The 19,800-nt window shown below is 36.1% G+C and overlaps 1 protein-coding gene across 1 annotated transcript; it reads left to right on the top strand.

The window, feature by feature from the left end:
• Positions 1–1,627: 1,627 nt before the first annotated feature.
• LOC138341877 (uncharacterized) lies at positions 1,628–19,594 on the top strand. Its single transcript, XM_069293926.1, has 14 exons — positions 1,628–1,729; positions 7,142–7,325; positions 7,562–7,815; positions 12,251–12,613; positions 12,876–13,155; positions 13,818–13,882; positions 13,992–14,405; positions 14,523–14,623; positions 15,207–15,262; positions 15,328–15,353; positions 15,550–15,785; positions 16,493–16,722; positions 18,690–18,754; positions 19,364–19,594. Exons 1-14 carry the CDS (start codon positions 1,628–1,630, stop codon positions 19,592–19,594), a joined length of 2,607 nt encoding a protein of 868 aa, XP_069150027.1.
• The last annotated feature ends 206 nt before the right edge of the window (positions 19,595–19,800 follow it).

The following is a 19,800-nucleotide window of genomic DNA, read 5'->3' as shown; positions in this document are numbered from 1 at the left end:
ATGCATACATCATGATAGAGAAATAACAAGATCATGATTATTCGCTTTTAGATTCGTTCCACAAGTTCTTGGTCTACAAACAATCAATAAACATTCACTAATTAACCATATTTCTAACATTCTATGAACCCTCGATCATACCCATGATCTCAAGTATCTAAAATATGGTTGTTTCCACCATAGAATCTAGATCAAAACCTTCCCCCATCATTAATTTTCCATTATATTACGTTCTATGGATCGAAAAATTGATTAAGGGGATGAAAAACTTACCTTTAACCTCAAGAATAGTGAAAAAGAGTAGGATTCGCCTTGAGGTTCGTTCCTGAGCTCAAAAAGTTGAAAAGTGCATAATAAGGTTTTTTAGGAGTTTATTAACGACGTTAAATCGCATCAAGCCCGCCACAACGACCCTCGTCCCGGTGTACTAGCTCCTTTAGAGAATCAAAAATTCCAACTAGGGAAAGTTACATGAGACACTGAGCTAATTTAATAATCCCAAGACCCCCATTTCACAACACACCTATAACCAACAACACTCAAAAAACAGCTTCCACACCAACATTAATTTCAAAAGGTCTACTCACCCGAGTTCAATTTCATAATGTCATACGAATTTCGTAATAAATTACATATCATTTCATGAAATTAAAATTATAAATAAATCACCCGATTGTTACCAGATTTTTCTACACCTTAATGACTCCAATTTCGTCCAAAACAATCTAGACTAAGTTTGAAATTTAAAGTTATTACGAAAAAGTTTTTCGAACCAAAAATTTTCATCGTTGGCTTTTCTATAAGGACGGAACTCAATTGTTACAAGTTGATCTCTAGCTTAAAGAAAAAGTTATATTGTAAATGGACAATCAATATTGCCTAGAATCAATCATGTTATATTATTTAGCAATGAATGTGCCTACTGTCTAGTATTGCTTGAAAATAATTGTCATTTCATGCCAAATGCTGGAAAAATCTTACGTTCTATATCACAACTTTATATTCGTGTATATTATAATATGAGTACTTTATCATTGGTCAAACCAAAATCTAATTAGTTAAGTACCAAAAATCGATAAGAAATATCTTAATGGTTTAGTTATCTATTTGACGTATTTATAAACTATAAACGATAAATTAAATAAATGACACATAAAATCGAATCGACCCAACAGATGTGCCCCATACAGTTAATTGAGGTTACAAGAATAGATTAACATACTAAAATCTATCCTAATAATGAAGTATTAATATATTCTCATTTAAATAAAGAAGAAATATCAATCAAGATAGAACTTACAAAAAAAATAAATAGTTTTTACCCTAAAAATAGTCGAATGACAAAGTTATCCAATTAAGGATATGAATCAACTAAGGAAGGTAAATAAAATCCACATATGAATTAAAGCAACGTAGTCCAAATACAATACGAGATTTACAATAATAATACCGATTTTCACTATAAAAGAGTTACCACAATCATAATAAACAAAATTAATATGAAAAGAATATATCAAATTAATTAAGCTGAAGAGGTATAAGAAACTTACCAACCATAGACAAATCAAGGTTGTCCCCATTAAAATTTATAAAGGATACGAGCTTTTCTATTTGTTTGTTGATAACCATGGTTGTTGTTGTTATTGACCAGAGTTTGCTTAAGGTTTTCATCGGGTTGCAGGCATTTCTATTCATCGAAACTCGTTGTCCACAGCTCGCTAGTCTGAAGGTGAAAAACAGCAGCGACAAGTTGTTGTCATCGACTTTGATAGAGGGGAGAAAATAGAAGAGTAGAGGAGAAGAAAGGGTTTCACCAGCATAGGGAAGGTAAACGGTGGGCTTGGATGGCGATAATCCTATTCTTTAGTGGAGAAGGCGAAAAGAGAGAGACAATTTAGTCTCCATTGCTTAAGGGTGGAGAGGTGGTGAAGGGAGAAGAGGAAGGAGACAGCGGGTGCTAATCCTGTTCACTAGTGGTGGTTGTCTCAACGTTTTTGCCGGTTGAAGAAGAAGCGACGTCGGAGAGACGGAGAGGACAAGGAGGGTTGCATATTTTTTAAGAAGAGAAACAGTTAAAATCATTGAGGGTTTGGATGTAGTCATTTTAAGAAAATAAAGAAGATGCCTTGATCTGGTCAATAGATCAAAAATAGACGGATGTGATTGAAATGTTGTATTGAATGAATTTAGATGACATTTATTAAAAGGTAAGTAATTTATCCAATTGGACCAAATGTGACTAAAACTGACATAAAATAAAATGATATTCGCCAAATTTGAATTACAATTGAATAGAAGAGGCTATTATTCAAATAATTCAGAGAAAAGTTGAATAGATTGTTATTTAATAATAAACATATTTATAAACAAAATAAGAATAAAAAATTTTCTGCATAAAATTAATTTACTTAAATATGTTATATACATTAAAGAAATTCATAAAGTTATAAAACTATTGAAAAAGTAATTGTTTTATATTTAGAAAATGATAAAAATAAATATAATAATAATACTAATAAATAATAATAATAATAATAATAATAACAACAACAACACCAACAACAACAACAATTATAATAATAATAATAATAATAATAATAATAATTATTATTATTATTATTATTATTATTTATGAATTACATATAAAATAATACAATTTTAAGCATGCAATAAAAGGAACAAGTTTTAAAAATATATATTTCATCTAATATCAATACAAAAAGGGTTATAGGTAGGTCATAATAGAGTGTCAACGACACAGAATTATGCAACGACCCTTTTGATCGTTTCGAGTGCCAAAGTCTTGTGTTTCATAAAATATTTTTTGATAAATTCTAATTGGGTATTTTGAACTATTTATAATTACAATTATGAAATTAGTGGGGTAGTTTTAATATTTGAATTCTTTGGTGGTTAAACAAGATAATACTAAAATTGATAGTTGGTCACTTTTCCTATTTCTATAATTTGTTATATAAAATAATTAGGATATAATTAATCTCTAATGGAAAGGAAGAAACTCACCTGCGGAGGAGCAACGTGAAAATCATCAGGCGGCATCAGGTAACAAAGCGTATATCGTGTACTGAGTATATCGGTAGGCATAATATTATTATAAGTATGATATTGAATTGAAAGAGCATGAAACCAATTCTCATAGTTATTGTTAATTAGTTGTAGGAATAATTATGGCATGAAATTTGGCCAAGAATTAGAAGTTAATGATATGTAGTGTGGGAAATTGTTACTATAAAGGATTGGAGCTTACAGTGATTGGCGAATATCGGGTTGATATTATTTGTTAATGTTATAAAACAAATTGGGTTTAAACTTGCTGGCCAATCACGTAGGTTTGGATATTAGTGTATGAGTTTTTTTATACCCAAGTAGTGATAGGTTGTTTGATTTAATTAGTTTTACAAATTATATGTTTTATAGATTTCAATGAATTGCATAAAAGAGAATGTTATCGATTCTATTGGACATGTCAAATTTTATAGTTCGTAATGGTTCAAGTTTTAACATATTTTGATACGTAATTAAATATAAGGTGTAGTACATGATATAAACTACATTAAAATTATGCTTATGGGAGGAATTAAGACATGCCCTTGGATTTGAACTTGGAAATTGAAGATAGAATTAGGGAGTTGTTGGGTCTAGTTTAGACATAAAATAATATGAGTGGTTATGGGCTTGTTAAGTTACAAATGTGTATACATATTTGATATATTTGAATGGTTCGCAAACATTGAGTAAAGGAAAAGCACTGGAGAAGTAGTTTCTTGACTTTGATTCGTCGATGGAGGTAGGTTATGGTTTATGTTATTTGATAGTAAGTTCTTGATAGTGATTGATATGCATTAAATAATATTGTGAAGTTTTCTATGTACTTGATTGTACGGATGTGTGGCTTGGTTGTGTTTTTACTGATTGGTCTAAAATCCCGAGATCGTGGAATTTATAATTTTAAACTTTCTCTATCAAAGTGATGCCTTGAACAAACAAGACTACATGTAATAAATTAAAGAGATAATTGGATCAGAGTGTTACGTTTTGACACGGTACTATTGAATCAGAGTGTCATGCTCTAACATAGAAATGGGAATAGAATGTCACTTCCCGACACGGTATATGGGATCGAAGTGTCACGTTCCGACACTACAAAATTAAAGAAAAGGAATCTTGGATTAACTTAATATACTCAATCTAAAAGAACTCATTTTTCCAAATGAGTATGATGTGGAATCATGATTTCTCATACTGTGCTTAATATTGTGATTGATTGTGTGCATACTATAGTGTTGTTGTTACTAGTCCATGTTGTTCGTTGCTTGCCACCTTTCAAGTATTGTAGTTGATTTTACATTATTATTCAATATATATTGATTTTTATTTTGGGTTAGCCGATGATACCTATTCATTACGTGTTCCTTGTACTAACCCCTACTTTATTTTCTTCATGTTCTTATGTGGAGTGCAGCAAGTGTACCATCGACTTCTACTCGCCCTCAGCTCTTGGCATCTCCAGTACATCAGAGTTCAGGGTGAGCTATTATTTCTAGCTCGTGCTGGATTCTCTCATTCATGTCATGATGTACTTAAATTTCATACATGGACCATCTGATTTACTTATTTAGGTATTTTCAATACATTTAGACTTGGTAATTTAGAACAGATGTCCTTAATGTGATGACTTTCAAGTATTGGGGATAATGTGTAATAGACTTTAGAGATTGATTTGATTAGTTACTTAACAAATATTAAGCTTATGCATTTTTATTGTATTCATAGTTGAAGTATTGATATATGTCAAGGTTTAGATTTCTTGGTTTGTCCACTTAGGAGGTTAAGCAATGGTGTCACACACAACTCGATTTCGGTCATGATAAACTTGGTATCAGAGCTTTAGGTTAGGTAATCGCATCACACAAGGAAAGGTCTAGTAGAACTTTGCGGAACGGTATGGGGACACCTTTACTTTTGTTCGAAAGGCTATATAACTTTAGGAAAATACTTATTTTTCTTTCTTTCGTGCTATTACTTGGATCCAACTGGTATCTAGGTGATACGAATTGGTATCTAACTTTCTTCACTCTACTTTGTTGATGGTTAGAACTAGAGCAACAATTGTGCCAACACACACCGACAAGACAGGGTGCTCTTGAGCCAACCAGTGGGGCTGCAACTTGATGAGGATGATTCTTGAGAGGCTGTGGTAGAGGTCACGGGGAAAGGCCTACTAGAGGAGAGGACAAACACCTGGTCCAGCTAGGGATAGAGCAGTGACTTCTCCACCGACTGACGGGGTAGTGACAGAGGGTGTCGAAGGAGAAGATGAGAAGATTAAGGAGAAGGAAGTACCACCCCATGCTACTTCGGAGATGATTAATCAGGTTCTCACTTATATTAGCGGGATATCTAATCAAGGCCAGACACCCCCAGTGTTTTCTGCACCAACACCTCAGGTTCTAAGAGTAAACATGAAGTTGATGTGGCTCCCCGCATACATGCATCCTTGGAAATAAGCGTTTTTCCTCGTTTGACTACAGGGTCTATAATGGCGAGTCACCAGCATGACCTTTTCATTAAATTCTTAAAATTAAAACCTCCAGTCTTCAGGGGTATTGAATATGTACATGCCTATGATATACTAGTTGACTGTCATGAACTTCTACATAATATGGACATAGTAGAACCATTCAGTGTTGAGTTTGTGACCTACCAGTTTCAGGGGAATGCCAAAATGTGGTGGTGGTCTTATGTTGAGTGTCAACCATAAAAGGCATCACCTATGACTTGGGCATTATTTTTAAGTTTATTCATGGATAAGTATATTCCCAAGACTTTGAGGGACATGAGGAGATATGAGTTCTTGAGACTAGACCAAGGAAGGATGTCTGTTGCTTCTTAAAAGACCAAATTTCATGCACAATCCAGGTGTTACACTCACTTTGTTATAGTGCAAAAGAGAGGATTCGCCGCTTTCTGAAAGGATTGAGGTCAGATTTGCATATTCCAGCCTTACAGATAGCTGCTGCAGCAAAATCCTTTCAAGAACTAGTTGATTTTATGCTATAGGTAGAGTGGGTGAAGCCAAATGACTTCACCAAGGTCTCAACATTACAAAAAGTTCAATAAGGGAGGTGACTTTAGTGGTTCTTACTCCAAAGGAAGAGTTTAGGGGGTTATCCAGCTCGTCCTATTCAGTCTTGATTGCAGGCTTCAACTGAGGGTTCGTCACAAACCAATTAGCTTTTTTCTGAGTTTGGAGGTTATCTCCAGACTTCTTCTTCTTCATAAAGACCTAAACATGACTCCAGGATTTGCTATGGATGTGGAGAGGCTGGACATATTAGGAAATACTATCCAAGGCAGATTTACATATTCTCATTAGTTAGAGATAAAGGACAAAGGTAATGGTGGTCACCATTTAACCTGGGGTGGCAGACAGGTTGGAACTACTGTAGTGCATCCCGATCGGGGAAAATGGATAGACAGGTGAAAGGGCCCATTGTTATGCGTTCCCCGGAAGGTCAGAGGCACAGACATACGATGTTGTTATCATAGGTACTCTTCTGATCTGTGATTGCATGGCTTCTGTATTGTTTGATATTGGATCCACATTTCATGTATATCTTCATCATTCGCTATTACTCTTAGTTTATATTGTGATTTGCTTGACATGCCTATTCGTGTCTCTACTCCTATGCGTGAGTCTATGATAGTTGAGAAGGTGTATTGCTCTTGTCATGTGACTTTTATGGGGAGCAATATTTATGTAGATTTGATTTTTCTTGAGATGGTTGATTTTGATGTAATTCTGGGTATGACTTGGCTTTCTCCAAATATTTTTATCTTAGATTGTAATAGTGAGACTATGACCTAGGTCAATCTTCAGACAGATCCGCTAGTGTGGGGTGACTATATTTCCACCCCAGTTCGTATTATCTCTTTTATTCGTGCTAAAAGATTTGTGAGTAAGGGCTATTTAGATTTCATGGCACATTTCAGGGATGATACTTCAAAAGTGCCTTCGATTGAGTCTATTTTGTTAGTCTGTGAGTTTTGGGATGTGTTTCCTGCAGACCTTCCTAGTATTCCCTCTAATAGAGATATTGATTTTTATATTGACCTGTAGTCGGATACCCACCCCATTCCCATTCCACCTTATAGAATGTCTCCGCCCAAGTTAAGGGAGTTGAAGGCACAACTGCAGGAGTTGTTAGGTAAAGATTTTGTTAGACCGAGTGCATCCCCTTGGGGTTCTCCTGTTATATTTGTGAAGAAGAAATATGGTCGTTTTCGGATGTGCATAGACTACAGTAGCTGAATTAGGTAACTATTAAGAACAAGTACCCTATTCCTCACATTAACGATTTGTTCGATCAGTTACAGGGTGCTTGTATCTTCTCTAAATTGATTTGAGGTCCGGCTATTATCAATTGAAAATATGGGCAACAGATGTTCCAAAGACCGTTTTTCGAAGTAGGATGGGTATTATGAATTCTTATTAATGTCTTTTGGGCATATAAATGCCCCTGCTGCTTACATGAATCAGATGAATGGGATTTTAAGCCATATCTAAACCTCTTTGTTATTGTATTTATTGATGATATACTGATATACTCAAAGAGCAAGAAGAAACATGAAGAGCATTTGAGAGTTGTATTGGGGTTGATAAGGGAGAAAAGGTTTTATGACAAGTTCTCCAAGTGTGAGTTTTGGCTCGATTCAGTCTCTTTTTTGGGTAACGTGGTTTCTAAGGATAGAGTGATGGTTTATCTTTCTAAGATTGAAGCAGCAGAGATTAGGGTAAGTCCTACTAATGTTTTGATGGTAAAGAGCTTAGTTTGTTTAGTTAGCTATTATCACCGATTCGTTAAGGGTTTCACTTCTATTGCTTCCTAGATGAACTATTTGACTAAGTTGAATATTCCATTTGTATGGATTAATGAGTGTGAATAAAGCTTCTTATACTCAAGACCTTGTCGACTACTGCACCAATTCTTTCCTTGCTAGTGGAAGTTAAGAATTTTATTGTTTATTATGATGCATCTTATACTTCTTTGGTTGTTGTGCTTATGCAGGAGAGGAATGTAATTGCTTAGGCTTCGAGGCTATTGAAGGTGCATGAACGTAAGTATCCGACCCATGATTTGGAGTTGGCTGCAATTGTATTTCCATTAAAGAAGTGGAGGCATTATAAATATGGGGTCAAATGTAAAGTTTATACAGATAATTGCAAATTACAATATGTGTTTACTCACAAACATTTGAATTTGAGGAAGAGGAGGTGAATGGAGTTATTAAAAGACTATCATATTACTATCTAATATCACCCTGGAAAAGCTAATGTTGTGGCAGATGCCTTAAGTAGAAAAACATGGAGCATGGTTAGTTTAGCCCACTTATAGGTTTCTAGATGTGCATTGGCTAGAGAGGTCCACACTCTGGCTAATGACTTTATGAGGGAGGAAGAACTTAAGAAGGGAGGATTTTTGGCCTATGTGGAGTCAAGATCTTCTTTTCTTGGCAAGGTTAAGGGAAAACAGTTTGTTGATAAAAATTAGTTGAATTTGAGATATGGTATTGCGAGTAGAGGCTAAAGAGGTTGTTATTGATGAGGAAGGCGTCTTGAGGATTAAGGGGCGAGTATGTGTACCCCGTGTTATTGATTTGATTCGTACCATTTTGGTAGAGGTGCATAGTTCGAGGTATTTTATACATCCTGTTGCAACCAAGATGTATCGTAATCTTAGACAACATTATTTGTGGAGTACAATGAAGCGTGATTGCTAATTTTGTCGCACAATGTCAGAATTATCAGTAGGTAAAGTATGAACATCAGAGGCCTGGAGGGAAACTTCAGAGAATGTCCATACTTGAATGGAACTGGGAAAGAGTTGCAATGGATTTTGTGGTTGGTCTCTCAAAGACATTAGATAAATTTGATTCTATTTGGGAAATTGTTGACAGGTTAACTATGTTTGCTCACTTAATTTCGATCAAGATGACTTACAATGCAAAGAAGTTAGCCAAACTCTATATCTCTAGTATTGTTCGATTGCATGGAATTCTATTTTCCATCATATTAGATAGAGATACGCTATTTACTTTTTTATTTTGGAGGACCTTACATGCTGAATTAGGTACTAAGTAGGATCTTTGTAATTCGTTTCACCTTCAGATCGATGGGCAGTCTGAGCGAAAAATTTAAGTGCTGGAGGATATGTTTCGTGCGTATGTGATAGATTTTTATGGTCACTAGGATAAATTCTTACCCTTCGTAAAGTTTTCGTACAATAATAGCTATCACTCGAGTGTTGATATGACCTAGTTGAGGCATTGTGCGGGAGGAGATATAGGTCTCCTGTTGGTTGGTTTGATTCATTTAAGGTGAGACCTTGGGGTACAGATCTTCAGAGGCAATCGTTAGAGAAGGTAAAATTTTAATTCAGGAGAAGCTTTTAGCAGCTTGGAGCAGGCAGAAGGAGTATGAAGATTGAAAGCTAGGGACTTGAATTTTATGGAGGGTGAACAAGTCTTGCTGAAGGTTTCACCCATAAAAAGTGTGATGTGGTTTGTGAAGCGTGTGGGAGAGGTGTCCTATGAATTAGCCTTGCCTCCAGGGTTGTCAGGTGTGCACCCAGCATTTCATATGTCTATGTTAAAAAAATACTATGGTGATAGAAACTACATTATTCATTGGGACACAATTCTGCTTGATGAGAATCCGTCTTATAAGGAAGAACATGTAGTTATTCTAGATAGGGTGTTCCGCAAGTTGAGGTCAAGGGAGATTGCGTCTATCAAGGTTCAGTGAAAGAATCGGCCGGTGGAAGAGTCCACTTGGGATTGTGAGGCTGATATGCAAGAAAGATATCCACACCTTTTTATGGATTCAAGTATTCATTCTTTCCCTTGACTTCCTATGATTGTTCCAGTAAGAACGATAAGTAAATTGGTATCTATTGTAATGACCCTTTTGGTTGTTTCGAGTGTCAAAAGTCTTGTGTTTAATAAAATATTTTTGATAAATTCTAATTATGTATTTTGAACTATTCGTACTTACAATTATGAAATTGGAGGGATAGTTTAATATTTGAGTTAGTTGGTGATTAATAAAGATAATACTAAAATTGATAGTGGTTCACTTTTCTTATTTTTATAACTAGTTATATATAATAATTAGGGAATAATTAATCTCTAGTGTAAAGTAAGAAACACTCACCTGCGGAGGATAGACGTCCAAGTGTATATCATGTACTAAGTATATTGGTAGGGATAATATTATTATAAGTATGATATATAATTGAAAGAGGATGAAACCAATTCTCCTAGTTATTGTTAATTAATGGTAGGAATAATTATAGCATGAAATTTGGCAAAGAATTGGAAGTTAATGATTATGATATGTGGCGTTGGAAATTATAATTTTAACTGATTGGAACTTATAATGATTGGCGAATATAGGGTTGCTGTTATTTGTTAATGTTATAAAACAAATTGGGTTGAAACTTGGTAGCCAATCAGGTGGGTTTGGACATTGGTATATGATTTTTTTATGCCCAAGTAGTGATTGGTTGTTTTATTTAATTAGTTTTACAAATTATATGTCGTACAGATAACATTAAATTGCATACAAAAAGAATGTCATCGATTCTATTAGACATGTAAAATTTAGTAGTTCATAATGGTTCAGGTTTTAAGATATTGTGGTACGTAATGAAATATAAGGTGTAGTACATTATATGAAATACATTAAAGTTATGCTAATGGGAGGAATTAAGACTTATTCTTGGGTTTGAACTTGGGAAATTGATGATAGAATTAGGGAGTGTTGGGTCTAGGTTAGACATAAAACAATATGAGTGGTTATAGGCTTGTTAACTTACAAATGTGTATATATATTTAATAGATTGGAAAGGTTCAGAAATATTAAGGAAAGGAAAAGCATTGGAGAAGTAGTTTCTTGACTTTGGTTCTTTGGTGGAGGTAAGTTATGGTTTATGCTATTTGATAGTAAATTCTCAATAATGATTGATATGCATTAAATGATATTGCAAAGTTTTGTATGTACTTGATTATGTGGTTTTCTGGCTCGGTTGTGTTGTTTGTGATTGGTCTAAAATCTCGATACCATAAAAATTTATAATTTTGAACCCTCTCTATCGAAGTGTTGTCTTTAATAAAGAAGGATAGATGTAACAAATTAATGATATAATTGGATCAGAGTATCACCTTCCGACAAGGTATTATTGGATAGGAGTATCAAGTTCTGACACGATATTATGGGATCGGAGTGTCACATCCTGACAAGGTATATGGGATCGGAGTGTCACATTAAGACATAACAAATTTAAAGAAAAGGAATCTTCAATTAACTTAATATACTCAATCTCAAAGAACCCATTTTTCCAAATGAGTATGGTGTGGAGGCATGACTCCTCATAGATGTGCTTGATATTGTGATTTATTGTGTACCTACTATGGTGTTGTTGTTACTGGTACATGTTGTTTGTTGTTTTCCACCTGTCAAATATTCTAGTTGATTTTACGTTATTATTTAATATATATTGGTTTCTATTTTGGATTGGTCGATGATACCTACTCAGTACGTATTCCTTGTACTGACCCCTACTTGTACTTTCTTCGTGTTCTTTTGTAGAGTTGCAACAAGTATACCATCAATTTCGACTCTCCCTCAGCTCTAGCCAGTCTCCAGCACATCACAGTTCAGGGTGAGCTTAGCTCGTGCTGGATTCTCTCATTTATGTCATGATGTCCTTAAATTTCGGACATGGACCATTTGATTTACTTATTTTGGTATTTTCAATACTTTGACTTGGTATTTTAGAACAGATGTCCATGATGTGATGACTTTTATGTTTTGGGGATAATGTGTAATAGACTTTAGAGATCGATTTGATCAGTTAAAGTATTAATATATGTTGGGGTTTAAAATCCTTGGTTCGCCAACTAAGGAGGTTAAATGTGGGTGACACTCACAACTCGATTTGGGTCGTGACAAACTTGGTATCACAGATTTGGGTTAGATGATCTCATCACACAATGACAGGTCTAGTAGTATTTTGCGGAACAGTACGAGGGTGCCTTACTTTTCTTCGAGAGGCTATATGACTTTAGAAAAACTCATATTTTTCTTTCGATCATGCTATTACTTAGATCCAATTAGTATGTAGGTAATATGAATTGGTATCTGACCTTCTTCACTCTATTTTGGCAGATGGTTAGAACGAGAGAAAATATTTTGCCAACACCAACACCAGCAACACAGGGTGCTCTTGATCCAACCATTAGGGCTGCAACTCGAGGAGGAGGAGTGTTGAGAGGTCGTGGTACATGTCATGGGAGAAGGCCTACTAAAGGTATAGGACAAACACCTAGTCCATCTAGGGATAGAGCAGTGGCTCCTCCAGCGATAAAAGAGGTAGTGACAGAGGGTGATGAAGGGAAATATGAGCAGATTCAAGAGAAGAAAGTGCCACCCCAGCCTACTCCAGAGATGATTAATCAGCTTCTCACTTATCTTAGTAGGTTATTTGATCAAGGCCTGACACCCCCAATTTTTTCTACACTAACACCTCAGGTTCCATGAGTACAACATGCAGTTGTTGCGACTCCCCGTATGGATGTATCTTTGGAAATAAGCATATTCCCCTCATTTGACTACCGGGTCTATAATCATAAGTGACCAGCATGACCTTTTCATTAGGTTCTTAAAGTTAAAACCTTCAGTCTTTAAGGGTAATAAATCTAAAGAGGCCTATGATTTCTTGGTTGATTTTCATGAGCTGCTACATAAGATGGACATAATAAAATGATTCGATTTTGTGGCTTTGAACTACCAGTTTCAGGATGATGCCAACATATGTTGGAGGTCTTATGTTGAGTGTCAACCAGCAAAGCCACCAACTACAACTTGGGCATCATTTTCTAGCTTATTCATGGATAAGTATATACCCCAAACTTTAAGGGACAGGGGGAGATATGAGTTCCTGATCCTAGAGCAAGGAGGATGTCTGTTGCTGCTTATGAAGCCAAATTTTGTGCACTATCCAGGTATGTCACTCAGCTTTGCTTCAGTCCACAAGAGTGGATTCGCCACTTTTGTGAAAGGATTAAGGTCAGGTTTGTAGATTTCAGCCTTATAGGTAGCTGCTGCAGCAAAATCTTTTCAGAAAGTGGTTGATTTTGTGATAGAGGTAGAGGGAGGTGAGTTTAGTGGTTATTACTCCAGAAGCCAGAGTTAGAGGGATTACCCATCCCGTCCTATTTAGTCGTCATTTCAGCCTTCATCTAAGGGTCAGTCATAGACCAGTCAGCCTTTTCGTGAGTTTGGAAGTTATCTCTAGACTTCTTCCTCTTCACAGACATCTACACTTGACTCCAGGATTTGTTATGGATGTGGAGAGGCTAGACATATTAGGAAATATTGTCCTAGGTAGAGTTACAGATCCTCAGTAGTTAGAGGTAAAGGTGGCCATGGTACAGGTCTTCATTCTGGAAGACGTCGTGGACAACGTAATGGTGGTCGGCAGTTCAGTTGGGGTGGCAGATAGGTTGGATCTATGGTAGTGCAGCCTGGTAGGGGAAATGTATAGACAGGTTATCCCATTATTATGCTTTCCCCGAGAGGTCAGAGGCAGAGACATATGATGTTGTTATCATAGGTACTCTTTGGGTCTGTGATTGCATGGCTTCTGTATTGTTTGATCCTTGATCCACATTTTCTTATGTATCTTTCTTATTCGCTGTTAGTCTTGATTTACATTGTGATTTGCTTGATATAGCTATTCGTGTCACTACTCCTGTGGGTAAGTCTGTGATAGTTGACAAGATGTATAGGTCTTGTCTTGTGACTTTTATAAGGAGCAATACTTACATAGATTTGATTATTCTAGAGATGGTTTATTTTGATGTAGTTCTGGGTATGACTTGAATTTCTCCAAATTTTTCTATATTAGATTGTAACATTAAAGACTCTGACCTTGGACAAGCCTGGGACAGATCTGCTAGTGTGGGAGGGTGACTATATTTCATCCCCAGTTCGTATTATTTCTTTTCTTCGTGTTAAAAGGCTGGTGAGTAAGGGTTGTTTAGATTTCTTGGCACATCTCAGGGATGATGCTTCTAAAGTGCCTTTGATTGAGTCTGTTTCGATAGTTTGTGGGTTTTTATATGTGTTTCCTGTAGACCTGCCTAGTATGCCACCAGATAGAGATTATAATTTTTGTACTAACCTGGAGCCAGGTACTTACGACATTTCCATTCCACCTTATAGAATGGCTCCATCTGATTTAAGGGAGTTAAAGGCCCAACTTCAGGAGTTGTTAGGTAAATATTTTACTAAACCGAGTGCATCCCGTTGGGGTGGTCCTGTTTATTTTATGAAGAATAAGTATGGTAGTTTCGGATGATCATAGACTGTGCAGCTGAATAAGGTAACTATTAAGAACAAGTACCTCAGTCCTCGCATTGATGATTTGTTATATTAGGTACAGGGTGCTTATGTCTTCTCTAATATTGATTTGAGGTTCGGTTATAATCAATTGAAAATATGTGCAACAAATGTGCCAAAGAATGCTTTTCGAACAAGGTATGGGCATTATGAATTCTAAGTAATGTCTTATGGGCTTACAAATGCCCCTCCTGCTTTCATGAGCCTGATGAATGGGATTTTAAAGCCATATCTAGACCTTTGTGTTATTACATTTATTGATGAAATACTGATATACTCAAAGAGCAAGAAGGAATATAAAGAGCATTTGAGAGTTGTATTGGGGTTGTTAAGAGAGGAAAAGCTTTATGCCAAGTTCTCCAAGTGTTAGTTTTGGCTCGATTCAGTGTCCATCTTGGGGGCACGTGGTTTTTAAGGATGGAGTGATGGATGATCCTTCTAAGATTGAAGCAGTGAAGAATTGGGTAAGGCTTACTAATGTTTCAGAGGTAAGGAGCTTTGTTATTTTAGCGAGCTATTATCGCCGATTCATCAAAGGGTTCTCTTCTATTGCTTCCTAGCTGACCAATATGACTAGGAAGAATGTTCCATTTGTATGGACGAATGAGTGTGAATAAGCTTCTTATACTCAAGACATTGTTGAGTACTGCACCAATTCTTGCCTTACCAGTGGAAGGTAAGAATTTTATTGTTCATTCTGATGCATCTTATTATGGTTTAGGTACAGTGCTTATGTAAGAGAGAAATGTAATTGCTTATGCGTTGAGGCAATGGAAGGTTTATTAACGTAACTATACGACCCATGATTTGAAGTTGGTTGCAGTTTATTTTCATTAAATCAGTGGAGGCATTATCTATATGGGGTCAGGTATGTAATTTATGCAGATCATCGCAGTTTACAATATGTGTTTACTCAGAAACATTTGAATTTTAGGCAGATGAGGTAGATGAATTTATTGAAATACTATGATATTACTAATCTATATCACCCTACCAAAGCTAATGTTGTGGCAGATGCCTTAAGTAGAAAAGCAAGGAGCATGGGTAGTTTAGCCCACTTACAGGTTTCTAGACGCCCATTAGCTAGAGAGGTTCAGACTCTGTCTAATGACTTTATGAGGCTGGAAGTACTTGAGAAGAGAGGATTTATGGCGTGTGTTGAGTCAAGTTATTCTGCTCTTGGTAAGATTAAGGGAAAGCGGTATGTTGATGATAAACTTAGCCAAATTCGAGATATAATATTGCAAGGACAGGCTAAGGAGGCTTTGATTATTTTTGAAGGCATCTTGACGATTAAGGGGTGAGTATGTGTGGCCAGTGTTGATGATTTGATTCACACTATTCTTGCAGAGGCACATAGTTTGAGGTATTCTATACATCCTTCTGCAACCAATATATATCGTAATCTGAGACAACATTATTGTGGGAGTAGAATGAAGCGTGACATAATGATTTTTTAGCACAATGTTCGAATTATCAGAAGGTAAAGTATGAACATCAGAGGCCTGGAGGGAAACTTCTAATAATGCCCATTCCGGAATGGAAGTAGGAAGGAGTTGCAATGGATTTTGTGATTGGTCTCCCAAAGACATTGGGTAAGTTTGATTCTATTTGGATAATTGATGACAAGTTAACTAAGTCTGATCACTTCATTACGATCAAGATGACTTACAATACAAACAAGTTAGTCAAACTCTATATCTCTAAGATTGTTCGATTGCATGGAGTTCCTCTTTCCATCACATCACATAGGGGCACGCAATTTACTTCTAAGTTTTGGAGGACCTTACATGCCAAATTAGGTACTAGACTGGATTTTAGTACTGGCTTTAACCATAAGAACGATGGGTAGTCTGAGCGAACAATTCAAGTGCTGGAAGATATGTTTTGTACATGTGTGATAGATTTTGGCGGTCATTGGGATAACTTCTTTTCCTTAGCAGAATTTTCATACAAAAATAGATATCACTCGACTATTGATATGGCCCCATTTTAGGCATTGTACAGGAGGAGATGTAGGTATCCTATTGGTTCGTTTGATGCATTTGAGGTGAGACATTGGGGTACAGATTTTCTGAGGGAATCCTTAGAGAAGGTGAAATTCATTCTGGAGAAGCTTTTAGCAGCTCAGAGCAGGCAGAAGGAGTATGTAGATCGAAAGGTTAGGGACTTGGATTTTATGGAGGGTGAACAAGTCTTGCTGAAGGTTTCACCCATAAAAGGTGTGATGCGGTTTGGTAAGCGAGCAAGCCTAGTCCAAGGATATTGGTCCATTTTAAGTTATGAAGCACGTGGGGGAGGTGGCCTATGAATTATCCTTGCCTCCAGGGTTGTCAGGAGTGCACCCAGTATTTCATATGTCTATGATAAAAAAAATACCATGATAATGGAAACGACATTATTTGTTGGGATTCTGTTCAACTTGATGAGAATCTATCTTATGAGGAGGAGCCTGTAACTACTTTAGATAGGGAGGTCCGCATGTTGAGGTGAAGGGAGATTGCATCTATCAAGGTTCAGTGGAAGAATCGGCCGGTGGAATAGTCCACTTGGGTATGTGAGGTTGACATTGCAGGGAAGATATCCACACCTTTTTATTGATTCAGGTATTCATTCTTTCCCTTGCCTTCCTTTGATCGTTCAAGGACAAATGATGGGTAAATTACTATCTATTATAACAACCCTGTTGATTGTTTCGAGTGCCAAAATCTTGTGATTTATAAAATATTTTTCTAAAGATTCTAATTGGGTATTTTGAACTATTCGTAATTAAGATTATGAAATTAGTGGGGTCTGTGACTAAAATTGACAGTAGGTCATTTTTTGTATTTTAATAATTAGTTATATATAATAATTAGGATATAATAAATCTCTGGTGGAAAGGAAGAAACTCACCTGCGGAGGGGCAACATGAAAAACATTAGGTGGCATCAGATAACCAACCGTATATGTGTAGTGTAGGAAATTGTTATTTTAAAAGATTGGAGCTTACAGTGATTGGAAAATGTAGGGTTGATGTTATTTGTTAATGTTATAAAACAAATTGGGTTTTTGAAACTTGATTACAAATCATGTGGGCTCGGACATTAGCATATGATTTTTTTTATACCCAAGTAGTGATTGGTTGTTTGATTTGACTAATTTTACAAATAACATGTTGTATAGGTTACATTAAATTGCATAAAAGAGAATGTCATCAATTCTATTGGACCTGTAAAATTTAGTAGTTCGTAATGGTTCAAGTTTTAACATATTGTGATATAGGTGTAGTACATTATTTGAACTACATTAAAGTTATGCTAATAGGAAGAATTAAGACTTATCTTGGGCTTGAACTTGGGAAATTGAAGATAGAATTAGGGAGTTGGTTGGTCTAGGTTAGACATAAAATAATATGAGTAATAATAGGCTTGTTAACTTATAAATTGTGTATATATATTTGATAGATTGGAAAGGTTCAAAAATATTAAGGAATGGAAAAGCATTGGAGAAGTAGTTTCATGACTTTGGTTCTTCGTTGGAGGTAGGTTATGGTATATGTTATTTGGTAGTAAGCTCTTAATACTGATAGATATGCACTAAATGATACTGTGAAGTTTTCTATGTACTTTATTGTGCGGTTTGGTGGCTTGGTTGTGTTGTTTGTTATTGGTCTAAAATTCTAAGGTCGTGGAATTTATAATTTTGAACCCTCTGTATTGAAGTGATGCCTTCAATAAAGAACACGAGATAAAATAAATTAATGAGCTAATTCGATTGGAGTATCAAGTTCCGACACGGTATTATTGGATGGGAGTGTCACATTTTTAGACGGTATTATGGGATCGGAGTGTCAAGTCTTGACACGGTATATGGGATCGGAGTGTCACATTCCTACACAACAAAGTTAAAGGAAAGGAATCTTGAATTAACTCAATAAACTCAATATCAACGAACCCATTTTTTCTTAATGAGTATGGTATGGAGGAATGAGTCCTCATAGGTGTGCTTGATATTGTGATTTTTGATTGTGTACCTACTATGGTGTTGTTGTTACAAGTCCATGTTGTTCGTTGCTTGCCACTATCAAGTATTGTAGTTGATTTTACATTATTATTCAATATATATTTGTTTCTATTTTGGGTTGGCCGATGATACCTACTAAGTACGTGTTCCTTGTATTGACCTCTACTTGTATTTTCTCGTGTTCTTTTGTGGAGTGCAGCAAGTGTACCATCGACTTCGACTCGCCCTCAGCTCTACACAGTCTCCAGAGCATCAAAGTTTAGGGTGAGCTATTATTTCTAGCTCATGCTGGATTCTCTCATTTATGTCATGATGTCCTTAAATTTTGGACATGGACCATCTGATTTACATAATTCGGTATTTTTAATAATTTTAGACTTGGTAATTTATAACAAATGTCCTTGATGTGATGGCTTTCAGATTTTGGGGATAATGTGTAATAGACTTTAGAAATCGATTTTATCAGTTACTTAACAAGTTTTAAGCTTCTGCATTTTTATTGTTATTCCTAGTTGAAGTATTGATATATGTTGGGGTTTAGATTCCTTGGTTCGCTCACTTAGGAGGTTAAGTGTGGGTGTTACTCACAACTCGGTTTGGATCATGACAAACTTGTTATCAGAGCTTTAGGTTAGATGATCTCATCACACAAGGACCGGTCTAGTAGAGTCTTGCAAAACGGTACGGGAACACCTTTACTTTTCTTTGAGAGGCTATATGACTTAAGTAAAACTCATATTTTTATTTCTTTTGTGCTATTATTTGGATCCAATTGGTATCTAGGAGATATGAATTTGTATCTGACCTTCTCTCTATTTCGCAGATGGTCAAACTAGAGCAACAATTGTCTTAGCACCAGCACCGGCAAGATAGGGTGCTCCTCTGCCAACCATTAAGGCTGCAACTCAAGAAGGAGGAGTGTTGAGATGCCGTGGTAGAGGTCATGGGAGAAGGCCTACTAAAGGCAGAGGACAAACACTTGGTCCATCTAGGGATAGAGCGGTGAATCCTCCAGCGACTGAAGAGGTAGTGAGAGAGGGTGATGAAGGGAAAAATGAGCAAATTCAGAGAAGGAAGAACCATCCCAGCCTACTCCGGAGATGATTAATCAGATCCTCACTTATCTTAGCGGGTTATCTTATCAAGGATAGACACCCCTAGTGTTTTCTGCACCAACACCTCAGGTTCAAGGAGTACAACATGCAGCTGATGTGGCTCCCCGCATGGATGCATCCTTAGGAATAAGCATGTTTCCTCGTTTGACTACAGGGTCTATAATGACAGGTGACCAGCATGACCTTTTCATTTAG

This window comes from Solanum lycopersicum, chromosome 1, assembly GCF_036512215.1.
Source record: "Solanum lycopersicum chromosome 1, SLM_r2.1".
Lineage (NCBI taxonomy): Eukaryota > Viridiplantae > Streptophyta > Magnoliopsida > Solanales > Solanaceae > Solanum > Solanum lycopersicum.
The sequence above is the reverse complement of the archived record's forward strand: the minus strand, read 5'-3'. Positions and strand labels throughout refer to the sequence as shown.

Excerpts from the sequence above, each read along its gene's own strand:
- LOC138341877 (XM_069293926.1), top strand. The coding sequence starts at position 1,628 with ATGGTTGTTGTTGTTATTGACCAGAGTTTGCTTAAGGTTTTCATCGGG. Across the intron at positions 12,614-12,875 it reads TTTCTACACTAACACCTCAG|TTTCAGGATGATGCCAACAT; the intron begins GTTCCATGAGTA and ends TTGAACTACCAG. Across the intron at positions 15,354-15,549 it reads CATTATCTATATGGGGTCAG|GTTTCTAGACGCCCATTAGC; the intron begins GTATGTAATTTA and ends GCCCACTTACAG.